This window comes from Hyposmocoma kahamanoa, unplaced genomic scaffold (genome assembly GCF_003589595.1).
Source record: "Hyposmocoma kahamanoa isolate Upper Pololo Valley unplaced genomic scaffold, ASM358959v1 64, whole genome shotgun sequence".
NCBI lineage: Eukaryota > Metazoa > Arthropoda > Insecta > Lepidoptera > Cosmopterigidae > Hyposmocoma > Hyposmocoma kahamanoa.
Window position 1 is genome coordinate 6474284 of NW_020653852.1, and position 23326 is coordinate 6497609.

Genomic DNA, 23326 nt, shown 5'->3' on the forward strand with positions numbered 1-23326 from the left:
TTGTGCGCTGTACATAATAATCTAATAAAAATTATTTCTTAAAACAACTTTTGTGTGCGACAGTAATTTACTGCTTTAATACTGCAATAGAATGGGAACTACTATGATAACATCACGTGATTACGTCACTAAAATGAATGGATAAATAACAAGGCAAGATAGCAGTCACCAGTAGCGTTATTATTAATAGACATGAATTAACAAAATTATTAAAATATAAAGAGTGAGAAAAAAATCAACAATTTTTTCACTCACGGAATCCCAATCATAATTTAAGTTTAACAAATACTTAATGATATCATTTCTTTCGGAAGATTTTGAGTCGTTTGCTCCGAGGGGTTACCTGTAGACAATATAAAATTTTTGATAAATGTTCATCATCCTTGTGTAAAGACTTTCGGAACTTAGAGTCATAGTATAATAAATCAAGTAGTGCAACCCCGCCCATTTAGCTCGTCATTGCCTACACGTCTCTCGGAGCGCAGGGTTCTCACATGATTATTTGAATTGTAGCTACAGGTTGTAAAGGGTGTTCAACACAGAAATCTCGTGCTATAATTTAAATAACCTTTTTTGAATGCAGTACTAACGTATTGAAATTTTATACCATCGCGGATTTAGTATTTCGATTGTGATACTACGTAATAGATGACATAGAAATGAAACGCTGTACTATTTTGAATTTGAGGCACACTTATTCAAATAACCACAAACACAACATAAAACATGTCCACTATTTGATATAATAATATTTGACATATAACGCCTGTTTCTATAATGAAGGCGCTGTGCAACTCGTGTGCACCGCGACTTTATGCGAATGTGTGCGGCCAGCGCACATGCACAAACATGTCGCACTGTTACGTTTGTAAGAAGTTACACTTCTTGTCTTATTATACTATGTTAGAATCAAAATGATGAAATCCGTAATTAACATTTTTGAGAAACTAACATAATAATTTGTATTTTTTTTTTAATATCAAATGACGGGACGAACAAGTCGTGTGCCTGATGGTAAGCTAAACGACTGTCCATAACAGTTGTAGTGCCACTGAGAGCTTTAAATCGCAAAGATCTAAGGGCACTGCCACAGCGCGGGCGCTGAATTTGTGTATTTTATAATATATTTATTTATTATATATAATGTCTCATATAACGTAAGTTGACAAGTCCCATGTGCCTGTAATTTCACCAGTACCCGTAACCCTTCAAAACCGGATCGAAAATATTTGATATGATCAAGAATTTTAATTCGTACGTTATTTTATTTTGAAATCTGTTTCCTGAATTTCCGCCATGCCATTTTGGGTTACAATTGTTCCACGTGGAATTCAGTACATGGAACTACTGGGAATGAACCATATGGAGAGTTATAGTCAAAGTGAAGTTTGAAAGTGAGCTGACAAGATGTCCTTGCAGGCTTAAGTCTGACTTACAAAGTACCTACGCATTACTCTAGTTATTAAATAAAATCTTGAAACAAATCTAGATTTTTTTTAAATGTTTCTTATTCGCATTAATGCCAGCACTTAGATTTCAGGATTTTTTTTAATAAAAATTTAATCCATTTAATAATACAATCATAATGGCGGACATGACCACAAGACCTAAGCCGAAAGATTGACCTCTTTGTTTTGGTGAAATGCACTTACTTCAGTTTCATTCCTTACGGAGCGAAAGAACGTGCGGATGCGAGAGGGCGTAGATGTCTTGCGCGACAGATCGACGCTGGTGCCTGCGCCCGCGCCTGGCTCTGCGTCGACGCGTAGCGACTCGCGCAGTTCAGCGTCCTGACCACACGTAACAAGTGAATTAAGAGGATAGTCTTCCCAGGTCAAGTTGACAACTTGCTGCTGTCTCTATCGGCCGCTGCGTGAGCGCGGATGCGTGAGAGTGATAGCAATCGTTTGCAAACATTTCTCCGAGCAATTTTTTATATTTTGCACTTTTTTTCAACGTTCGTTTAAAACGTTTCATAAATCGTCGCTTAGCATACAACACCGCTTAAGTCATTTCAAGTAATTTCATAGGGGCGTGATAAACCTGCACATATTATTGTATAAAGATTTTTATAAAAAAAAATTACCTATTATTAGAATTTAACTATTTATATATTACTATTTATATATTATATTATTATATTAGAAATTAACTATTATTAAATAACACTTATGGACTTATGGTCTGAAATAAAGATTTTTATTATTTTATTATTATATTATTATTATATTAGTAATAGGTTAATTAAAAAAATAACAATTAAAAAATAACGGCTATATTACTTAAGCCGTGGTATTTGCTAAGCGACGAAATGTTCTGTTTGGGTAATTTTCAGGTTAGTTTTATCTACCTAATTTCGGTGGCTATTTGTATTATTTAAATAATCCAGAACATTATCATGAGGCATTATTTAAAAATCGAGTGCAGTATCCTGAAGTATTATTTAATATTTCATGATAATATACTTTACTTAAATAATAAAAATTGCCCCCGAAATAAGGTAGAGAAAAGTAACCTGGGGCCTTACCATGAACTCTTATTACAGTTCCGTATAGGTTCGTAACGACAAAAAAGCGGGATGGTGATATACACTTCATGTAACGCTGTCTCACAACGATTCATTTTAGGTCCTAAACTGAATCGTAATAAGAGTTCATGGTAAGGCCCCTGAAAATTACCCATTTTATATTCTAAGATTGTTAAAAAACTTCATGCAGTAACACTGCTGCTGTCTGTTTGTTGCCCACGCGATTGTTTAGTAACGATCGAAAAAATTATATTTACGAAAATAAGTAAAAATTGAAGCGGCAAACCGGAGGTTGTGTAGGAATAAATAGTGTTAATATTTTAAAAACAATTTCACAAAAATGTTGAAAATAAAAGTATATGCTACAAAAAGAGGCACATTTCATTTTACACATAGTTTTATTTGTACTTTTAAAAGCTCATCAAAATTATTCCTCCACGGCTCGATGAGTAAGCGAAATGGCCTGGATGTACGAAAGTAATTACCGTAGCAGATAATCGTCCTGCCTGCTTGCTAGGCGTAGGAGGACCAGGTTTCTTGTACGCAGTGATGCCCACTTCCTTGCGAGGTTGTTTGTTCACCGTCGACGTTTTGCCTGTGCACTGTAAACACGCAAAAAATGATTGCACATTCAAAGGACATTATTAAGCGTCATCTATCGGTACAATGTTGAACTACGTAGTTAACAGCTGTCCTCTAGAATAACAAACTCACATTTTTTTTCTACTTCTAAGTAGATACTACAATGCCACACGGGTGTTGGTTGCGGTGCGGTGGCGCGCCGTTTCAGCGTACCGTGTGGCATGTCGTTCTGATTTATATAGAGTACAACGCAGCGTCACGACGCAACGCATCGTGTGGCATCATTCTTACGTGAAAAGACATTTGTTTTTAAGCTGATCACTGGCTGATCACAATATTAAAAACATTGACTCAGAAAATCACTTACATGAAATCTAATATCATTAATTCTCATTCATTAAACCTAATCGCGACAAATATGTTATTGTTGTACCTTGATATCATCCTCATCAAAGGTGTCTCTAAACTGCATCTCGGCGGGATACGAGCTCTTGAGGTGCGGGGGGCAGAGAGAGTTGCGCCAGCGCAGTTCAGATAAGCGCTGGCCAGGCGGAAGGGTGTGGGATTCGCGTCGGTTTTGACGCGGCGTCTCTGATAACTCTTTTAAACATCTATTGTCGAAAACTTCCCCTTCTTCGTCAGACATGTGGAGGCCACGGCCCTCTGCAAAACATACAATAATGGCATTTAGATAACCAACGTCTTTGGTGGTGCGAAGAGAATAGAGAAGGTTCTCTACAAAATGGGTATTTTGTAAGCGATATTTTTGAGTTATTCGGAAAGAAGGTCCTTCCTGAACGACCAATAAAATTGTATTTGTAATTAAATTGTACCACGCTTTTCTCGGGGATTCGAAACTGGCAAGGATCGCAGTGAGCAGGTGTCCGAGCGACGACCGCTCTCGTGATGCGATGGCACGAGACCAGACTGCAAGGAAAACACGTAAACATAAGTTGCTGTCTATAGACAAAAACAAAACTAAAATCACTAAAGAGTTCACTCCTGCATTGAATTGCCTATGAGTCTCCTTCAATCAAGTTTTTTTTTTATTACAAATTTTTCAAACATACTTATTAATTTAAATATGGTGGCGCCACAAAAACCCGTTTAGGTTTATCCGTGCACCGCAATTCATTGATGGGAACTCGTAACGAAGCTGTCAAACCTTATTGTTTACTTATAACGTGCCTACTTATAAAAGTAACCAATTAAAAGTATAGTTGTCCATGATTGAATATTTTCCAGTATCTGCAATGGCTGATGGTTTTCAATAGACATGTTTCACATTGATTATTCTAGTGTTTACAATAACACAACTAACCGAATGCACATGTTGCAAAGACATAAGCGATCCGGATTTGTTCTTCCTTCTCAGCCACTCAGCTTCGTCTTTCTTCATGAGAAACTTTTCTCCAACAGTCCATAGTTCTGTGGTCAATGTTCTGATATGATCCTCATAAGCCCGACTCGTCTCCGCTAGCTTATCTCTCGCTCTTTGAAGTTCTCTCTCCAATGTCGCTACCTCTTCCACCTGCTTTTCCTTGTACTTCGCTATTTGTTCTTGGTAAAGTTGTTTCTGGAAATTTTTATAAATTTAAATGTTCTAGGTGAATATACATACTTATATTGCGTGCGTGTAAGTCTGTCGTGCAAGAATAAAAAGCGTCCAATGCATAAATAATTAAACAGAAAAATAAATTACCTTTTTTATCTAAGCTAAAACTACACTACACCTTTTATGTTTTAATGAACACTTAAAGCAACTGAAAACTAAATACAAGAAATAAAACAAAAAGTATCCATTAAAACATACTTTATTTTGTAAATAAAAATGATTTCACAAGTCGTAACTCAAACTTCATAGTTTTATTATTGTTTATAACAAAATAAAAGAAGGAAAAATAAAAATATGCGAATAAATAAAGCCACACCATTCAGTGATCCATTTTGAGATAGCACCACCACACAGCCTGATATAATAATATCAATAACAGAACGGGAGCGATACTGACCATTTTAGCCTTCATTCTGTTGAGTTTGTCCTCATATTCAGCTCTAACTTCCATCACTGTGACTGCTTGCGGTTCTTTCGCTCCCTCCCCTTTCGGCGCCCTCATGACTTCTTCTAAAAGCTTCTGGAAGGAATTCTCCAATTCCTCCAACTGTACTTCTATACTAGCATTTTGGAACATCGTCGATGCAAGCGACATTCGTTCCAAGTCACTAGTAAAAGCCTGTTTTATTTTCTCAGGCGAAATCGTCCGCCAAATACATCTCTCCATCCATCTTTCTAAGTTCATTGTACATTCGGATAGGTCCTGCATAATGGCTGCATACCCTCTCTCTAACTTACACATCATTGCATCTGTTAGTTGTCCTTCCATGTTCAAAATCTCACGTCTTACAGTTCTCTGCACAGATACAACTCTGCTTAACTTTTGAGCGTATATATCTCTAACCGAACTAAACGTCTTGAAGCTCACAGAGAGTTCGGTCAAAAATTTCTTCGAATTAATAATTTCGGACTCGTTGATTTTGTTTACTTCATAAAGCCGATCTCTCTCTTTTTGCAAGGCAAGTTGCTTTTCGGAGCAACGCTTCATATGTTTATCTGTGGTCTCAAGGAAATACTCCAAGTCCTCCATAGTAATTATACCGGCAGCTAAGCTTCGTTTGGATTCGCATTCACTGTTTGCAGTATTACCAAAATTTGTCAATTCCTTCAATATAGTATTTGACTTTATATCAGCAATCCTTTTCAATATGATCGACTGGTACTTTGTGGATACTTTGATTATTTGTTTCGATTGTGTTTCAGTCAAGTTCATTTTTGAGATTTGTTTCTTAAGTTCGCCAATCTCTTCGTTCTTTTGTTGGACTATCTTCTTTAACTGGCTGGATATATGTTGGTAATTCTCCTTTGAAATTTCCAACTCCTTGGTGACGTCCAGTAGTTTGTTTTCCGACTCGGCCATAAGTGATTTCATGTAGGTAATATCGGTTTGTAATGTGGTGATTGTTCTGTTCTTATCATGTATTATCTTTTCTAAATCGTTGATGGTTTTGGTGCTCTCCAAGGAGGAGTGTGTGAGATCGGATGTTGGTGTGCTAACCTGGTGTCTATCGCGCTCGCGCTCGTCGTGGGCCGACATTTTGCTCGATGCCTTTTCGTGGTTGGCCATAGCGACTGCAAAAAAATATTAAATACCAAGAGAATATTGCATTAATGTTAAATAATATTACAATTTTTCTCATGAAACGTAAAAGAAAAAAAGTGTCGAGGTTTCTTAGGCTTCTTATTGTTTGGATTTTAATTAACCCTCCACCTACCCATGGTCTTATTATCGACTATCTTGAATATACGGTTTTTATTTAGACTTTATTTATTAGTTAGACTCTCAAATTCGAAAAGTCAGTCCATTTCATAAAATTATTATCGGATAGAAACATACAAAAGACTGAACGCGTTAAATTTTACATTGCATTGACTCCAAGTTTGGTTAAAATACTAATACACTGTGGTGCAAAAAAAAACAAGCACTTTAAGATAATTGTAATATCAATTTAATTATTTCTTATTTATCCATATTTTCTTATGAATGTTGTTCCAAGTTCAATTACGCTTGCTGGCCGCTAATATTGAGCATTCCTAATATAGAACATGGAACAACACTCAGGACAAAAAATGAATAATTAAGAAATAATTTAATTGATATTACAATGTATCAAGTGCTCGTTTTTTGCAACATAATTTACTTTAAAAGTACAATTACACCTTGAACTTCGAAACCCACAATATCAAAGAATAAAGTTCCCGAATTAACTTACATGTCTCCTTTTGTGCACTCTCTTTGATGATCTTATCATTCTCAGTATTTAATCTGTCAAGCACTTTAGTTTCACTCCTAATCTCTTCTAATTTTTGCCGTAACTCGTATAAACTTGTGGCTTTTACTTGTAATTCCTTCTGACACCTTTCTCTTGCCACACGCTCTTCCACCAATTCTTTACTGATCGTACTTATCACTGTATCTTTCTCTTGAGCCATATTGGTTATAATTTTATCCTTGTTATACAAATCCTGCTCGTATTTATGCAATTTGGTTTTATACTCCTTAATTTTATCTTCCAAACATAATGCTCTTGACTGTTCACTGTTGAAATTAGATCTCAGACGTTCCAGCTTATCTCTTAATGCACATATTTCAATTTCACGTTCTTCAAGATATTTTTCAGCATTTGCTTGACACTCTTGTAACAGGGAGTATTTGTTATCTAGGTTTAATTTGTCACTTATTGCATCTTCTTGGAGCTTTTTAACAGAATCGTGCTCTTTTATAATATGTTCTAACTCCAAAATTCCTGCAAAAAATGTTGATCGTAGTAACTCAACTTGTCTCTTAACTCGAATAGGCGAAAGTTTGGATGTTTCATGCTGCATTAAACTATCATAAAGTTTGAACGTATTTCAATGGAAGATGCGACAAAGTCCTAGATTACAATAGATAGTGAAATATATTAAATGAAAACAATTACGCATTTTACTTGACTATTTTTGTATTGTCACTTATTGTAATACTCAGTACTTACGTTTCTGGGTCTGTTCAATGGTGTTAAGCAACTCGGAATTCTGTTGTTTCAAATACTCCAATTCTTCCTTAGCCCTCAATTCATTTGTCTCAAATTCTGCCTTTACCTCGTCTAATTTAGAAATGTATTGGTTTTTTTCTTTAATCAAATAAATTATTTCCTCACTTAAAATTTTTACTTTATCCAATATTTCAGCTTTCATTTGCAGTTTTTCTTTAAGCGTTGATTTGAATTTGTCATTCTTATCTGTGTCACCGTTAATAACGTTGGTCAGGCGGTCTATTTGAGCTAGCAATTCGATTTCAAGGGAATCCTTGTTGGTTTTCAATTTATTGTCCTGTTCCTCTAAAGATGTTAAGTCTGCGAAAAATACTTACTTTATGTTATTTCTATTACGTTTGACTATACCTGTATTTTGTTTACATAGTTGCAGTAACGCAATTTAATTGAATTTTATTACGAAAATTTGAACCTTGAAATTTGAGTAAGACATTGTCTTAAGTGACCACTTAAGCACTAACACAAGGATACCATAGAGTTCTGAATGATAATGTTAAATAATCCACATAAAAAATATTAATTTAAGTATAAATTAAACTTTGTAATAGCCACAAAAAAAATTCAGTAAAAGTAGTATATTATGTTAAAAATAATACACATCAAAAAGCAGAAATATTTGCGCTTCTTTACTCGTAAATGTGCAAGTCAGATTTCTTACACACACACACACACACAAGCACACGCACAAGCAGACGCACACGCACACACACATACACTTTCATGCATTTCGAGATAAAAAAATAAATGTGTATTTTTCATACAAGAAAAAATATCCTAGTTTTTTTCCCTGAATCAATCAACTTCATAAGTACCCAAGACTACACAAGAATATAAGTTATCAGGGTATATAGAAAAAATCAGCTCGGTATTGCACAAATTGTTCCTAAGATTCATCATCATCATCACCAGCCGGAAGACGTCCACCGCTGAACATAGGCTTCTTCCGAAGATAAAAACTGCCTCTGTGGCCGAACGTGTAATTTGTGGTTGTCTATGTGTCCATGGTCCATGGGACCCGCGACACAGGGTTTTCCCTAGTGCGAGGCTAACAACTCGTATATCAACAAATATAACAAACTAATGGAGTAATTTCACAAAAAATAATTGAATATGACGGTAGTAAAATATCGTAACATTCAATTAAATTAAAAATTACGAATATTAATGTTAAAAGTCAATACCGATATCGCTCCAATTCATGGCCCACAAGCAACTTGTCAGCCTTAAGCAGCAGTTTGAAGCAAAAGTAATATTTACCATTTTTCATTATCTGCAAAGTGTCGTCCAAGTCTTTATTTCGTGACTGCAAGGCCTCAATCAAAGACACCTTTTGCGCGATTTCTTCAGTCAATGCAGCAATCTCTTTTTCCCAGTTCTCTTTCTGGGCATCCATATCCTTCTTCAGCTGATCTTGGATATCGTTCAAAACCTTATTCTGGCTTTCCAATCCTTCTATATACGACCTTGCAGTCGATAATTCACGTGTGATAATCGCGATTTCTTTATTAGAATGCTCCTTTAGACCTTCAATTTCAATGTCTAATAATTCTTTCTGCGACTTCAATTCAAATAGTTCTTTTAATGCTGCCTCGAGAGTAACTTCTTTGTCTAGGAGCTTTACTTCGGCGTCTCGTTTGTCGTTCTCTAATTTCTCTTGCATAACCTTTATTTCTTCTTGGAATGCCTCATTAGCTTTGACATGGTCAGAAATAACTTTATTTAGTCCAATTTTAGTGTCTTCCATAACAGATTCCGTAACAGTCACCATGTTCTTAAGCACGAGACGTTCGGATTCAAAATCACTAATCAGTTTCTCTTGGTTCAACTTCTGAGTCCTAACTTCATCGTCTAACGTCTTTATTACTGTAAAACAGATTAGGATAATTCAAGCTTTATACAACTTGTTTTTTTTTCTCTTTAAGAAACAGGCCATTGACTGTAAGACATTGGTGCAACATTATATAATAAGGAAATACTACCAGTGAACAATAATACATCATATCTCTATAACAAAATACATAAATCATTAATATGAGCTAATAAACAGAAATGGACCTAAAATTTAACATGGAGGAACAACAACGATTACTGCAAACTCTGACGACCTCGTAATAATGGTGAAGTTGCCTGACCAATGCAACATGGTGCACACAATCAAATACTTTGAGAACGTTACAGAATATGCCATTGCATCATGCGAGCGGTCTCATGCATCAAATTCTATGTTAAATCAATTCAACATCAGAATCAGGTGTTAAGTAACCCCAAGTGAAACCAAAGCCTGCCGTATTTAAATATTTTTGTAATTGGCATAGGCTGTAAAGCATGCTTGGCATTTATGTTAACGAATCATTCTTGTGTTCTATATTAAGCTAGGCGTCATGTTTCAATGTAAACTCTACATTACCTTTATTCTTTTCATCAATAATTTGCTGCAGTCTATCCCTTTCCTTCCTAACGGTCTCTAATTCAACAGTTTTATCCTTCAAATAGCTTGTTAATTTATTTATCATTACGTTCAAATTCTCTATTTGACACTCATAGGTTTTTTTTAGTTTATCAGTCAGATTTTCGTTGTCGACTAACTTTTCTTTCAAAGAATGGACCTTTACTTCCAATTGAACTTTAACATCATTCAGTTCATTCATCAAAGTTTTGTTTTCCAGTTGTAGTTTCTGAATGTCCCGCCCTTGTGTATAGCATGATTCATATTGCTTTGATAGTTCTGTAAGCAAATATTCCTTTACAAAAAAAGTTCAACCACAGTTGGTCAAAAAATGCTTAACTTGCGCCTAAGAACTTTAGAAGCCACGTGTTAAAATGTTGGCTATAAAACTATATGAAACATTGTAAAAATAAAAAAGCTTATTAGAAATTTTATATACACACTTACCAATTTTGTTTTCATAATTAACTTGCTGTAGTCTCTTTACTTCACTTTGCAACTCCAAAACCTGAAGTTCCTTCTGATTGAACATCTCTTTCAATTCACTAACCGTATGATTTTCATGTTCTAATGTTTCCATCAATTTCCCCTTCAAGGACAAATCGACTGTCATCGTGTCAGCAATGTTAATCAAAAGATCACACTGCTCTAATACTTGCATACCACCTCTGTCGCAATTTGTAAGCTTCAATAACACCTCGTTAGATATATCTCCATTCTTAATACTCAGGAAAAGTTTATCTAAACCACTACTTAGCAACGAAGCCATATGTACAATTAAATCTTCATGTTCTGAAATGAATATTATAACAAACAATTAGCTATATACAACCCAAATCCTAAAGGAACAAAAAATTAAAACATACTCTCATAATCAGTTTTTAAAGTTTTTAACTCTGCACACAAAGAGTTCAATTCTTCTTGATTGCTATGCAATTCGGCAGCTAACTTGTCGTTCATTGCGCTTAAACTGACAGACACTGCAGATTTTTCAAATTCAACTTCATCAAGAGCTGTTTTCTTGCTCAAACGCATAGCCAAATCGTCTTTTTCAACCATCAAAATTTCCTTATCACGCACAAGCCGTTCTTGAACTGACGTAAGTTCTTCGATATTCTTTAGAAGGTTGTTGTTTTGTTTCATGAAACTTAATTTTTCTTTGTGAAATATTTGTTTCATGTTTTCCTCCGAGTCCAAAAGCTCAAGAATCTGCTTAATTTCATTCATAGTGAGAGTTTGAGCAGCGTTTTGCTCAAACATCGCCTGTAAATGTTCTACTTCCATGGTTAATTCTTCTTTTTCGAGCAACAAACACTCTTTTTCTTGTTCAAGATTTTGTTTTATATTGTATAGTTCCATCATTTTCTCTTCAAGTGCTTTTTTGTCATCTTGCAATACATCTTTCTCTTTCTCCAATGTCACTTTTAAAGATTTCATCTCATCGCATAATTTTCGTGTAAGATTCTCATTTTCTTCCTTCAACTCATCCTTACATTTGATCTCAACCTTTAGGATTCGTTCCAATCGCTCTTTGTCGACCAACAATCTTTTTTTTTCTTCTTCTACAATTTGCATTATCGAATTCGCTTCCATTACTTTTTGGTTTAACAAATTCTTCTCACGTAATACTCCCGCATGTTCCTCCTGAAGAGCTTTGCGTAACATTCGTTCACTAAATAAATCCTCAATTACTCCTTCGTTTTCTTTCAAAAGTTTCGCCTTTTCAGATTCAAGAATATCTCGGGCAGATTTCTCGCAATCTAGCTGTTCTTTCATTGTACAGATTTCGCGTTCGGCGTTGCGCAGATAGGTTTCCAGATCCCCAACCTCTTTTACGTAACCAATAATTTCGTTTTTTCTTTTTAAATCGTTTTCGTTGCTCTCTTTAACAATTGCATCGATTTGACGTTTAAGATCTTCTTTAGCTTTCTCTGCAGCAATCATGGTTTCTGCCGATTCATAAACTCTCAAGTCTAAAGTTTGAGTCAGCTCAGTAATGTGTTGCGTCAATTTTGCTATTTCATTTTCTTTTACCTCAAGGTTTTCGCGCATTTCTATCTTTGATTTTTCCCACATTAAAATGCCATCTTCATAATCTTTTCTAATGGATTCCAACTGTATTGTTGTAACTTTAAGATGCTCCTCTAATCTTTCTATCATGGTATCTTTTTCTTTAACCAGAACCTCATGATTGCTATTATCTTCTTCAATAGCAAAATGCAATTGTTCATTTTCTCTTTGCAATGCTTCAATCGCTTGTGCCTTGCTATTCGTCTCTTTTTTTAATTCAATTTCCAATTCATCATTCAGAGAGTTTAACTCCCCAATTTTGTTCTTCATTGCTTTGATTTCCTGATCCTTTCGATTTTTTAAAACCCGAGCAGATTCCAATTCCTGAGTTAATTTAGCTTCTAGCATTTTGATTTCTGTTAAACAAAATTAATAAAATGAAATAAAAACGCATAAAGCAATACATTCTTGTCAATGTAAAAGTATTGCAATCCCGGATTGTTAGGTTATCACTATCCTGTGCAACCTGGAAAGTTTCTATTTGTAACACATAACTGACAACTGTAATTGTCCAATATTTAGTGTAAGTTTCACACTGACACTACTTACCTTCATCTTTTTCTTCCGCTGTCTTAGTCAAACATTCTAATTCAACCTGTTGTTGAGCTTTCAAAGCACCTATTTCTTCATTTTTTGCGACAATCTTATTAGACAGCTCCTTAGTTACTTTGTCCAAAGACAGACACAAATTTTGATACTCTTCTTGTAATTTGTTTCTATACGAGGTCTCACCGCTGAGTTTTTGAATTAATGCCTCCCTTTCTTTAATAACTTTACTCACATTTTCTCTTTCCTTGTCTAAGGTCTTTTGCAACTTTTCTACTTCATGTTGCATTATTTGTATTCTTAGTTCTTTTTCTTGAATGGCGTGTTTAGATTTCATTGTGTGTTCACTTATTGATTTCTCGGTGTCTTTCAGTTTTGAAAGAAGGTTCGTAGTTTGTACGTCGAAATCTCTTTCTAGTTCAACATATTTTCGGTTTTCGACTTCGACCTTTTTCTCTAGCATTTCGATCACTATAACAAAACCCCATTTTGATTTTTTTTAATGCTAACGCATAAATAATACAAGAACATAACTGCAACTCGTTCGTGAGTGTAGAGAATAGATTTCTTAGCACGATAATATTAATATGACGATTGGTAGTAGTATAGGAGTAATAAAATGTAGATAATAGAAGACAAGTTTTTGTTTAAATATACTCGTAAATTAAAAAGTTTTTATCGGAACAAGAAAAATATTTTCTTTTCGACAAATGTGAAATAAAAAAATCTGTTCTATTCATAAAACTATTTAAATAGCACTAGAGAAAACAAGCCAAACGTATTGCGGAGTTTACCAAACTTTATTTCCATTACCTAATTTTTATAATAACGTGTGAAACTGAAAATGGCAGTGTGCAAAGTGTACTTACTAATATTATTATTCTCTGTGTTTTTACATAATTTTTCATGATCCTGCTGCAAACGTAACATTTCATCATATCGTTCCATTACTTGTCTCTCCAAATTATTCTTATCATCATTCAAAAAGGCTAAATTTTGTAGTAGAGCACGCCGCTCTTCACCGTCTGCGAAAATCTTATCATTCAAGGACATAACTTCACCATCTTTTTGCAATAATTCTTCATCTTTTTTCAGCAATTCCGCTTCTTTTTCTAACAATTCCTGATCACATTTCACTAATTCTTCATGTATTTTCTCTAATTCTTCATTCTTCATTTGTAACTTCTCGTCCATTATTTGTAATTCTTCCTTTATCATCTGTATTTCTTCAGTTATGGCCTGTACTTCCCCGATTTTCTTCTGTACCTCGTCAGTTTTATTCCGTACCTCTTCTTCATACATTTTTTTATCATTTTGTAGAGTTTTGATTTGATCATCTTTTTCACCATTCAGCGTCACAAGTTTGTTATATTCTTGGCTTAGGGCGTCATATTCAGTTTTCAAATGATTATTCGTGTATCTCTCATCCTTCAAGTATAGGTTCAAAGCGTATATCATTCTTACTTTCTCTTGAAATTCTATTTTCAAACTGGCTAACTCTGCCTTTAATTTACTTACTTCCTCGGATAAAGCCGATTTTGCCTGATTCAAAGTTTCAATCTTACTTTCTAAGTCAGCTTTAGATTGGACTTCAACTTGTACCTGCGTTTCAAGTGACGAAATCACGGAATTACGTTCATCAATATTGCGCGTCAGTCTAGCCTTCTCTTCGCTAAATATGTTTGTGATATTCTCAATTTCTTTTCGAATTTCTACATTATAATTGTCTCGAGATTCTAACTCCGCCATGAGATACCCTTTAGCATCTTCCAGAGACCTATTGCTCTCATAAAGACCAACATTTGCATCCTTCAATTCGTCAATTTCTCTGTTCAATTCTGCAAAAACTTCCACATTTTGCACCAAGCGCCTTTGTAATGCTTTCGCTTCATCAGTTTTTTGTTGCAAATTTGTCTCAAGAACACTTATTTTTTCTTTTAATTTTCCAATTTCTTCTTTGTCATTACGAATCTCCAAATGCAACTTTTCTATAAATTCACTTTTTTCAAACACATTGTTTTGCAGCTCTACTAATTCATTGTTTCTGTTTAACACTTTTTCGCTCAACTTCATTAGTTGATTTTCGTAATCCTCTTCCATTTTTATCTTTAGACACTTCTCTTTATCAATATCTATTTTTAGGTCTTTAATAATGTTTTCTAGTTTTGTAGTTTCGTCCGATAGGCTTTGCATTAAGGACAATTTATGTTCCTGGAGTATTTGAATTTCTCGAATCTTTTCTTCTATTGTAGCTGCCGATGTCTGTTTGTGGTCTTTAAATTGTTGGTCTAATTCATTAAGATCATTGTTAAACTTAGTGAGTAGGTCATTATACAGTGTATTTAGTTTGTTTTTCTCCTCAATCTCCTCATTTACACGATGTTTCAAAGTAGATATTTCTTCGTCTTTTTCTGATATAAGCGCCTCATATGTGAGCTTCTCATTTTTGGTGGTCTGGTCAAACTCAGTCATTCGCTTCTGAAAGTGAAGAGTTAGAATTAGTATTTAAACTAACTAGATGGATTTAAAAGCGAGAAAACAAGGAATAGCTGTTATTGTTGAAAACTTATAAGACACCTGTAAAGTTTGGATTTCTTGATTGAGGATAACAATTTTAGCTCTTTCCTCCACTAATTGAACTTCGATAACATTGGCGCATGCTTCGCTGCAGACAGCTAAAACAAAAAAATGCAGTTACAATTTTATTGACTTGGAGATAATCACACAGATCTTTAGGTGCTACTCAAGTACTTACAAATATTGTGAAGCGACATGCTGGCATCAGGATCATCGCACTCCAATTGACTGGAATCCAACCCATTGTTCTTACGATTGTGCTGTTGAAGCTCAGTTAAAAGATCTTTTAGAGACTGGATGTTACGTTTCTCTGATTCCAACTCTTCAGCCAGTTGAGCTGACCTAATTGCCTCTTCTTGATTGACAGAGAGCCATTTATCACGTTCTTGTTTAAGTTCGTCGAACTATGAAAGCAAAAAGCACAATATAAATTAAGTAATACTTTATTTCGCATTCCCTATACAGTTGTACCAAAAATAAGAGGTGGTGCTATGGTGAACCAGTAGTTTTATGCAGCGATTCAAGAACGATCCACGTCACGCGCGTAAGACTGTATAATAAAATGCGCACGCTCCGTTAACTATTGGGAGAGGTGAATCACCGTAAATGCGAATCCAAAAATCGGTAAAGAGGCATCATGGTATACCTTTGCTTTATATGTGTCTCTCTCATACTGTAAGTCGTCTAACTTCTCCTGTGTAGCAACTAGTCGCTCCTCCATGTCTTGCAGCTGCCGAGTCAGCTTAGCAGTATTTTCATCAACACCTTCCGTGGCCCGCACTTCCGCGTCTTCACCACAGCACATGGATATCTTAGCCTTCAGATTCACTATCTCCAACTTGTATTGTTCTTGGTCTTTTACTGCATGAGAATTAAAATTCGTCAACATAATATAGTAATGAAAATTATATGAGACGAGAGAAAGAATAATGTGTTTAAAAGGTACAGAAATGTTTTTCAAAACGTCCTGCCCAGGGACGACAGTGAGAGTCTAAGGATTTACGATATCAGTATGCTTCTATAGTATACCTCGATACAAGGAGCTGGTGTCGTCTCTTTATACTATGCAACTTACATAGCTTATTCATCCCTAAATTAGTGCGTGAAAGCTCCTCTTGCAAGTAATTGCGATCGAATCGCTCAGCATCCAGCGCAGCCTGCAATCGCCGCACTTCGCCATGCAACGAACGTAATGGAGGTGGAGTTTCTGCCACCTCCATAGTCTCTGGCTTCCCATCTGTTGCTACGATTTCTTGGCCACATGCCTCTGCGAAATAAGTAACAAATAAAACAATAAGATTTATTCTAAACTATTTCCGTTAATAGTTCAGTTTACTTCACAGCCTTGTCAGAGTTCATCCAGGAAAGTACTGCCACCTTACCTATTTCTGCCGCCAAGCAGTAATGTGAGCATTATTGCGTTCCGGTTTTGAAGGGTACGTGTTCTGGCGAAATTACAGGCACATGAGACTTGTCAACTTATGTCTCAGGGTGTCGGACGCAGTAGCGGTGCCCCTCAGATCTTTCAAAGCTCTGAGTGGCACTGCAACTGTTATGGTCAGTTGTTGGTCCCGTCACTTAATGTTATCAAAAAGAAAACAAATAGCACCAGTATTTTACAATTATTTATTTGCGGCATTATGAATAGTACAGAGAAAGGCATTTCAAGCAAATATGAACCATGTTAGGGTGTAGCAATCTAAGTACTTATACATTTTTCTGTAGTAATAAATCAAATCCTCCTACCCAAAGAATCGTAAGCCCAAATGTAAGAATTTACAGAGGAATGTTTTAATGTATCAAAAAGGTTAAAATGAGCATACCTGCTATTTTCGAAGTATTGTAATAAAATTGGGAACAGATCCATTATTTTCATGTTTTCCAATTTTACTGCTGAATATAATAGACCTGCATAAAAAGAAAGTGACTTACTGTACTCAATTTTGTTACTTACGATAGATTACGTAGGAGGAATTGAAATATTCTATAATAATTCATTACTTACCATTCATTTATTAAAATAAAATTATATTGAAGGTTTTTCCAATGGTAAGTATGCAAAAAAAGTAGGATACGATTTAATACAGTGCATACTTATAATGCTTACAAGTACGCATTCAACTTAAAGGATAAGTATAATAAGAGACCTTTTCATGACCTTTAATTGTATGGACCTTTGTGTTAATGGATTTAGGAACTGTTACCAGGTGCCAAGTTGAAAAATTAAATACATATTATTGACTTTGTTTTCACTCTTGAACATTTTATTGCTTAATATTTTTAATGGGCATAATTATATTTAGGAACGTAAATAAGTTTAGGATGACCAAAAGTTCTTTGGAAATCAAATATTTCATACATTTTATTATTTACCTGTAATAGCTGCCTGCACATCTGTTAAAGTAACAGGAGAACACTCCATCAGACTCTTGCTGAACTTCAAAATGGTTTCCTGGTCCTCGGCACTCAGTTTACTACACATAGCGGTCTTTATATCTACATCTTTAGAAATAACACAAACAAAGAAAAGGAGCAACGAAGCAGCGATGTACAGGTTCTCATCAGTGACAGCTTCAACTGTTTCATTTTCGAATTTGAATTCCGGATATTTCTCTGTAATGAACTCTTCAATGGTATGGGCTTCTAGTAAAGACGATTTGGACTCGTCAAGATTTAAATTTTCTCGTAAATGAGATATTATTGTGACAATAGCCTCTAAAGTCACATTTTCTTCCTTTTCAGTGCTTTCATTGAAATAACAATTTATCTGTAAATTAATTGGAAATTTATTTTTGGAAAACAACCTTGGAATGAATTTAAATAACCTGGAGAAAAAAAGGAGATTAATGGTCTATTCCCGTATGGTTGGTATACCAAGAATCCAGAAAATAATAAAATTCAAACATGGTAAACTCAATCTAAGGCTCATTCTTCCAAAGTGAATAAGAGATGTGTTTAGTTCGATGTTCTCTTTCACTAAAAAGCTAATGGTAATCAATTTTTTATTGAATTGATATTCAATTATTTTTTGTGAAATTACTCCACTAGTTTGTTATAATTATTAATACAAAGATCTTAATACAAACTTTAGTCTATTTGTGACTCTATCAATAGGATACAGGCGTTATTTTCAAATCTTCCCTTCAATTAGTGAAAATACACAATTCAGTACACAATAGGAAATGAAACTATATTTCCGGATTTAAATCGCGTATATTTGTTTTTTCAAACAAACCGACGTTTCGGGCCCTTTACAGGTCCCATGGTAACGGTCGACTTGGTGGTTGAAAAACAAATATACGCGATTTAAATCCGGAAAAATAGTTTCATTTCCTATGTGTAACAATCGCGAAAACCTAAGAACTCGATATCAATACACAATTTTTATTAGTTTTTATCATGTCTTCTTTATGTCTGACAAACAGGGTGAAATTTTTATCAGTAGCCAAATTTTTTATACGCATTAAGTATCAAAGTCTCCGTTTTTAAAAATTGATAGGTAAAGTTGTCATATTAAAATTATTTGTCCAAAATAATAATCGATAATGTCAATACAACACGCTAGTCAGGTCCATGAATGGAAATACACCCCCCCGTTTCACCAGGGAGAGATTCCCGCACGGCGGAACCGCATTCATTTTCAGTCGCTAGCGCACGTTCGTCTCGAAAAGATGTCACGCATCCTCTCTCCTACTACCGACCGTCTCACGTGTTCAATGTACCTACTCAAACCGCGAGTGCTACGAAATGGTGAGGAGATATTTCTTAAGTGGTGAAGTCTACGGGGAGTCCAGAGCCGAGTAGAAAGTGTTCCACGCCGTCGCAATTTGGGAGTCGAAAACGCAAGGACATCTAACCTTCAAACGATTTTAAATGTCGTTCAATGACTAGGCTATACCCAATTTATAACACCTTCACACGCTCAAAACCAGGTAACTTGTCCATCCTTGACTTATACTCGGTTAATAATGGGTTACATTCCAAAAGAAAAGCACAAGCCTGTCCCTGTCCTGTTCTGTTAGTCGTCATATTCAAAACTATATGACGGACCTAAGCTCGTAAAAGTATGAAGGGAAAATTTGCAACTTATGTTTCTTGTCAATAACGGTATGCGGCGGCGAGCGGTACATAACTACTTACTAATTAAAGGTCCAAAATAAGTTCTCATTGCTGTGGTGTAGAAATTACAATAAGTCAAATTGGTTATTTTCGTTTCTTTCCTAGGTCGAGAAAAACAAATACGTAATGCAGATGTTATTTATGTATTTTTTTATTTAAACAATTATGGGTGTTATTTTACGATAAAGGTTTTTAATTAAGCCTACTTAGCCCGCGCCACTGATCCATCGCCGCACTGACTTGAGTAAGATAGCGAGTGACCGGCGGGTGATTGGCGTAGCTGAGTCGCGCGGAAATATTACAATTGCATCGGCCGGAGTGTAGTGTGCGTAAAATCGTGGCCGTATTTTGGATAAGTTGTGAAGTCATGTCTCAACATTTTAGTACTGGGTGATACTAAAATAAAAAAAAAACACGTATGTTATATTTTCATCTACGATCATATTAAAATTTGGCTAGTGATAAAAAAAAACATTGTGTATAATAGAAACAAACTAGTTACGTGCATTTAATTTCACAGACTTATTAATGTATTTCTTCAAACATTACACATAATGTTCTAATTGGAATATGACAAACAGTATAATTCCATCAGATGTAAACATTGCTATTGCTTGATCATTACAAATGAAAAAACTGTTAGGTACAGCCTGGGCTAGACAATATTATTACATGAATTAATTGTAAATAAAAAACGAAGGTAAGTATTTGACATACAGAAATATATTTAGTTTTTCAATTAAAAATGTAAATTGTAATTTTAACTGCCTCCGTGGCCGTTAAAATTACAATGAACTGGTAGTTATTAATGTAGAAATAAAGTAAAGTAACGCTTACAACGTGTTGTAAGTACGAACTAACTGCCTCGGTGGCCGATCCGTTATCATATCAGACTGCCACTCAGAAGTCCCAGGTACATTCCCGGGCCGGGAGAAATAGGTGTACAGCCTACATTTATTTCTCTCATAAGTTTGCGTGTAATTTGTGGTTGTCTATGTATGTATCCATGGCACCCGCAACACAAGGTATTCTTAGTGTGGGGCTATGTTGAGTGTGGGCATCATTATAATTATTATTAATTGGTATTTCAAATATTTTTGTGGTGCCAGTTTCTTTTTCTTTTAAATGCTATGGCTCCATCAAAACAATGATTTCACCAATGTCAAGTAAAAATGACTATGTGCGGTACTTCTACTTATAATGTTACAACACCATTGATACCATATCGGTAAACCCGCCAATGCCAAGTTGAGGAACGCACGCATTTTTAACTCAAAGAATGACCGGCAAATTCCGAAAAAGTTCACTGAGGAGAGAATCTACAGCTACAGAATACATACACAGACTATTACAAAAATAACTTTTTTTTAAAAATTAACTTACACAGAACATTGGTGCCAGTTTAATGGTAATTTACTTTGTATTTTCAATACAGGAAGCTACAACACCGTCTTGTATATATACTCAATTTACCACATAAAATCATTTTGTATCAGACAAGTTTTAATCCACAGAGAACTTATATTTTAATTTTTTAAATGTAAAAATACACCCAGTTTAAACTGCATGTATAAATGTCATTGTAACATTCAGACATATTGTCCACTTTGGCGGTAATGGATGCAAGTTCAAACACTTTACATAGTTTAGATTTTATGATCCATGTAGAGATATAACATGTAATTAAATCATTTCTGTAAAAATAGTCCCTTAGTGTTTGTTGTAAAGGAGATGTGGGGTGTGACCCCACAATGCTATGGAATTAAAACACGAGAAACTATTGCCATCAGTTATACACCAAGTTTATAGAAAATTAAAAGTATTGACTGTATGCCACATAATTTTGGCGCTGACTGTACAGCTGCGTACATGGAAAATAGGCAAGCGAAGGGTCTGGCTATTTGTAGATGTGCGATATGAATAAGTGATTGCAGTTTGGTACATATTAAGTTACATACCAGGTACGACGTATACAGTTGTGACGTAATTTACGCGCTTTTCAATCACAAAGACAGTTTTTTGAAAACAAACAAGTGACAGTGCAAACAAAAACACAATACAATTATGATAATTTTACCTTGATTCAGTAAAGAATTGCTTCTGAAAGTACTTACAAACATTGTATAAAGATGTGTTAATTATACGTTATGGTAAGAAAACGGTTACTTCGGTAGGTAATAGTTTTGTCCTACAAAATGCGATTTACACTTACCCAGTTTGTTAATATGAGTTTCCATTTCTGTAACATGTTTGTAAGTATAAGCAATGTCCACACTCGCGGATCCCTCGGCTACTATTTTATTGTAAATGAATCCTAGTCATTAGTACTGAAAACAAACAATTTTTGTAAAAGACAAAACGTTGTTATTCGCCGTTGCTGTTTGAATTCTTAACTTTTTTTTTCAACGATCACAAATGTCACTCACTTTAGATACCATAAAAACTCGCAGCTTTTTCGTTTGAGATTGAATGAATGGCGATGACATGAATCAAATGAATGATTTGAAATATGACATATTACTTCTTCATGACTTCGACAGTTTGACATTTTATAAACTTAAAGATCATCTTGAGATTTTGACGTTTATCATAATATTTCTGAATCTAATCTAATTTAATTTCATATTAATTTTTATTGTATTATATATTGTTATTTGATAGAACGATAGAACATTTTAATGACCATTACTGGTCTCTGTTATTTTGTGAATTTCACTATAATAATATGTCACCAACTCGAGCAGCCGGCTTAGTAATATTCAGAAACGTAAATCAAGTGGTACAGTTTCTTATGCTTCAAACATCATATGGTGAAAACCACTGGACTCCTCCCAAAGGTAACATGTACCTCCAATATAATTTGTTTTTTGAATTCAGGGACTTAACTGATGTTTAAACCCAACCTAAATCAAAGTGCATATTACTATTCCAACCCTTTTTGAAGCACCAATTTTTTTCAGGCCATGTTGACCCTGGTGAATCAGATTGGGTTACAGCGTTAAGAGAAACCCAAGAAGAGGCAGGTTTATCAGAACACGAAATGGAGGTTGTAATAATTATTAAATTCCATTTCATTAAGATTATTTTTAACTGTCCCATTTTAACCGTCTCTAGACGAAACTCGGTTTTCAATTATAAACTTAATTTTAGTTTAATGGCCATTCACCAATAGCGTTTGTTCAGTGACGGTATCAATTTCTACTACTATATTTATTATATTATTTTGTTTTGCAGATATACAAAGATATATCAAAAACCCTTAACTATGAAGTAAATGGAAAACCCAAAACTGTGGTCTACTGGTTAGCTAAGCTGAAAAACCCAGACCATAAAGTTTATTTATCTGAAGAACATCAAGACTTGAAGTGGTTGCCATTACAACAGGCACAAGAAATAGCAGGTTACAGTGACATGAAAATGCTTTTGCAGGAGTTCCATGAAAAGGCCCAGAAATTAATATAAATGTTAAAATTTAATAAGAGAAGACGTATGTATGTAATAAGAAATACATGTTAAAAGTTGAATTGCAATCATTGTTATTATTCACTCAAAATTTAAAATTCCTTGTTCAAAGTAAACATTAATTTAGTGTTTGACCCCCACTTATCAAAACGGTCTACTGGTTTTTTTTTTTATAAAAAATAAGTGCGCATTTAACCTCCATATAACCTAAATAATGCCTATTCACTCTCTTCTTGAAATGGTCCAAGTTATAGCGTTCGGGGAACAAGTCTGCAGGCAGGGAATTCCACTCCCTAACTGCTCGCCACACAAATGTGGAAACGAAACGCTTCGTGCGCGTTCGTGGA

At 34.8% G+C, this 23326-nt stretch overlaps 2 protein-coding genes across 2 annotated transcripts; one reads left to right on the top strand and one right to left on the bottom strand.

The window, feature by feature from the left end:
• Positions 1 to 16: 16 nt before the first annotated feature.
• LOC113230839 (golgin subfamily A member 4-like) lies at positions 17 to 21805 on the bottom strand. Its single transcript, XM_026464938.1, has 22 exons — positions 21730 to 21805; positions 17772 to 18165; positions 16474 to 16665; positions 16045 to 16259; positions 15577 to 15802; positions 15399 to 15496; positions 13691 to 15299; positions 12825 to 13292; positions 11484 to 12631; positions 11072 to 11321; positions 10653 to 10997; positions 10167 to 10484; positions 9017 to 9622; positions 7700 to 8059; positions 6938 to 7471; positions 5122 to 6296; positions 4431 to 4685; positions 3943 to 4036; positions 3543 to 3772; positions 3013 to 3129; positions 1653 to 1790; positions 17 to 343 (listed from the first exon to the last, which is right to left on the bottom strand). Exons 1-22 carry the CDS (start codon positions 21763 to 21765, stop codon positions 299 to 301), a joined length of 8853 nt encoding a protein of 2950 aa, XP_026320723.1. The 5' UTR covers positions 21766 to 21805; the 3' UTR covers positions 17 to 298.
• A 421-nt stretch (positions 21806 to 22226) lies between these two features.
• LOC113231093 (bis(5'-nucleosyl)-tetraphosphatase [asymmetrical]) lies at positions 22227 to 23042 on the top strand. The gene is made up of 3 exons (XM_026465266.1): positions 22227 to 22354; positions 22478 to 22563; positions 22752 to 23042. The coding sequence occupies exons 1-3, from the start codon at positions 22243 to 22245 to the stop codon at positions 22977 to 22979; spliced, it is 426 nt and encodes a 141-aa protein (XP_026321051.1). The 5' UTR covers positions 22227 to 22242; the 3' UTR covers positions 22980 to 23042.
• The last annotated feature ends 284 nt before the right edge of the window (positions 23043 to 23326 follow it).

Bases quoted from the DNA above. Each gene is read 5' to 3' on its own strand.
- LOC113230839 (XM_026464938.1), bottom strand. From the start codon at position 21,765: ATGTTACAGAAATGGAAACTCATATTAACAAACTGG. The intron at 13,293-13,690 runs GTAAGTACACTT...GTTTTGTTATAG, and splicing joins CACAGAGAATAATAATATTA to TGATCGAAATGCTAGAGAAA. The intron at 12,632-12,824 runs GTAAGTAGTGTC...TTTGTTTAACAG, and splicing joins AGCGGAAGAAAAAGATGAAG to AAATCAAAATGCTAGAAGCT.
- LOC113231093 (XM_026465266.1), top strand. From the start codon at position 22,243: ATGTCACCAACTCGAGCAGCCGGCTTAGTAATATTCAGAAACGTAAAT. The intron at 22,355-22,477 runs GTAACATGTACC...AATTTTTTTCAG, and splicing joins CCACTGGACTCCTCCCAAAG to GCCATGTTGACCCTGGTGAA. The intron at 22,564-22,751 runs GTTGTAATAATT...TTTGTTTTGCAG, and splicing joins TATCAGAACACGAAATGGAG to ATATACAAAGATATATCAAA.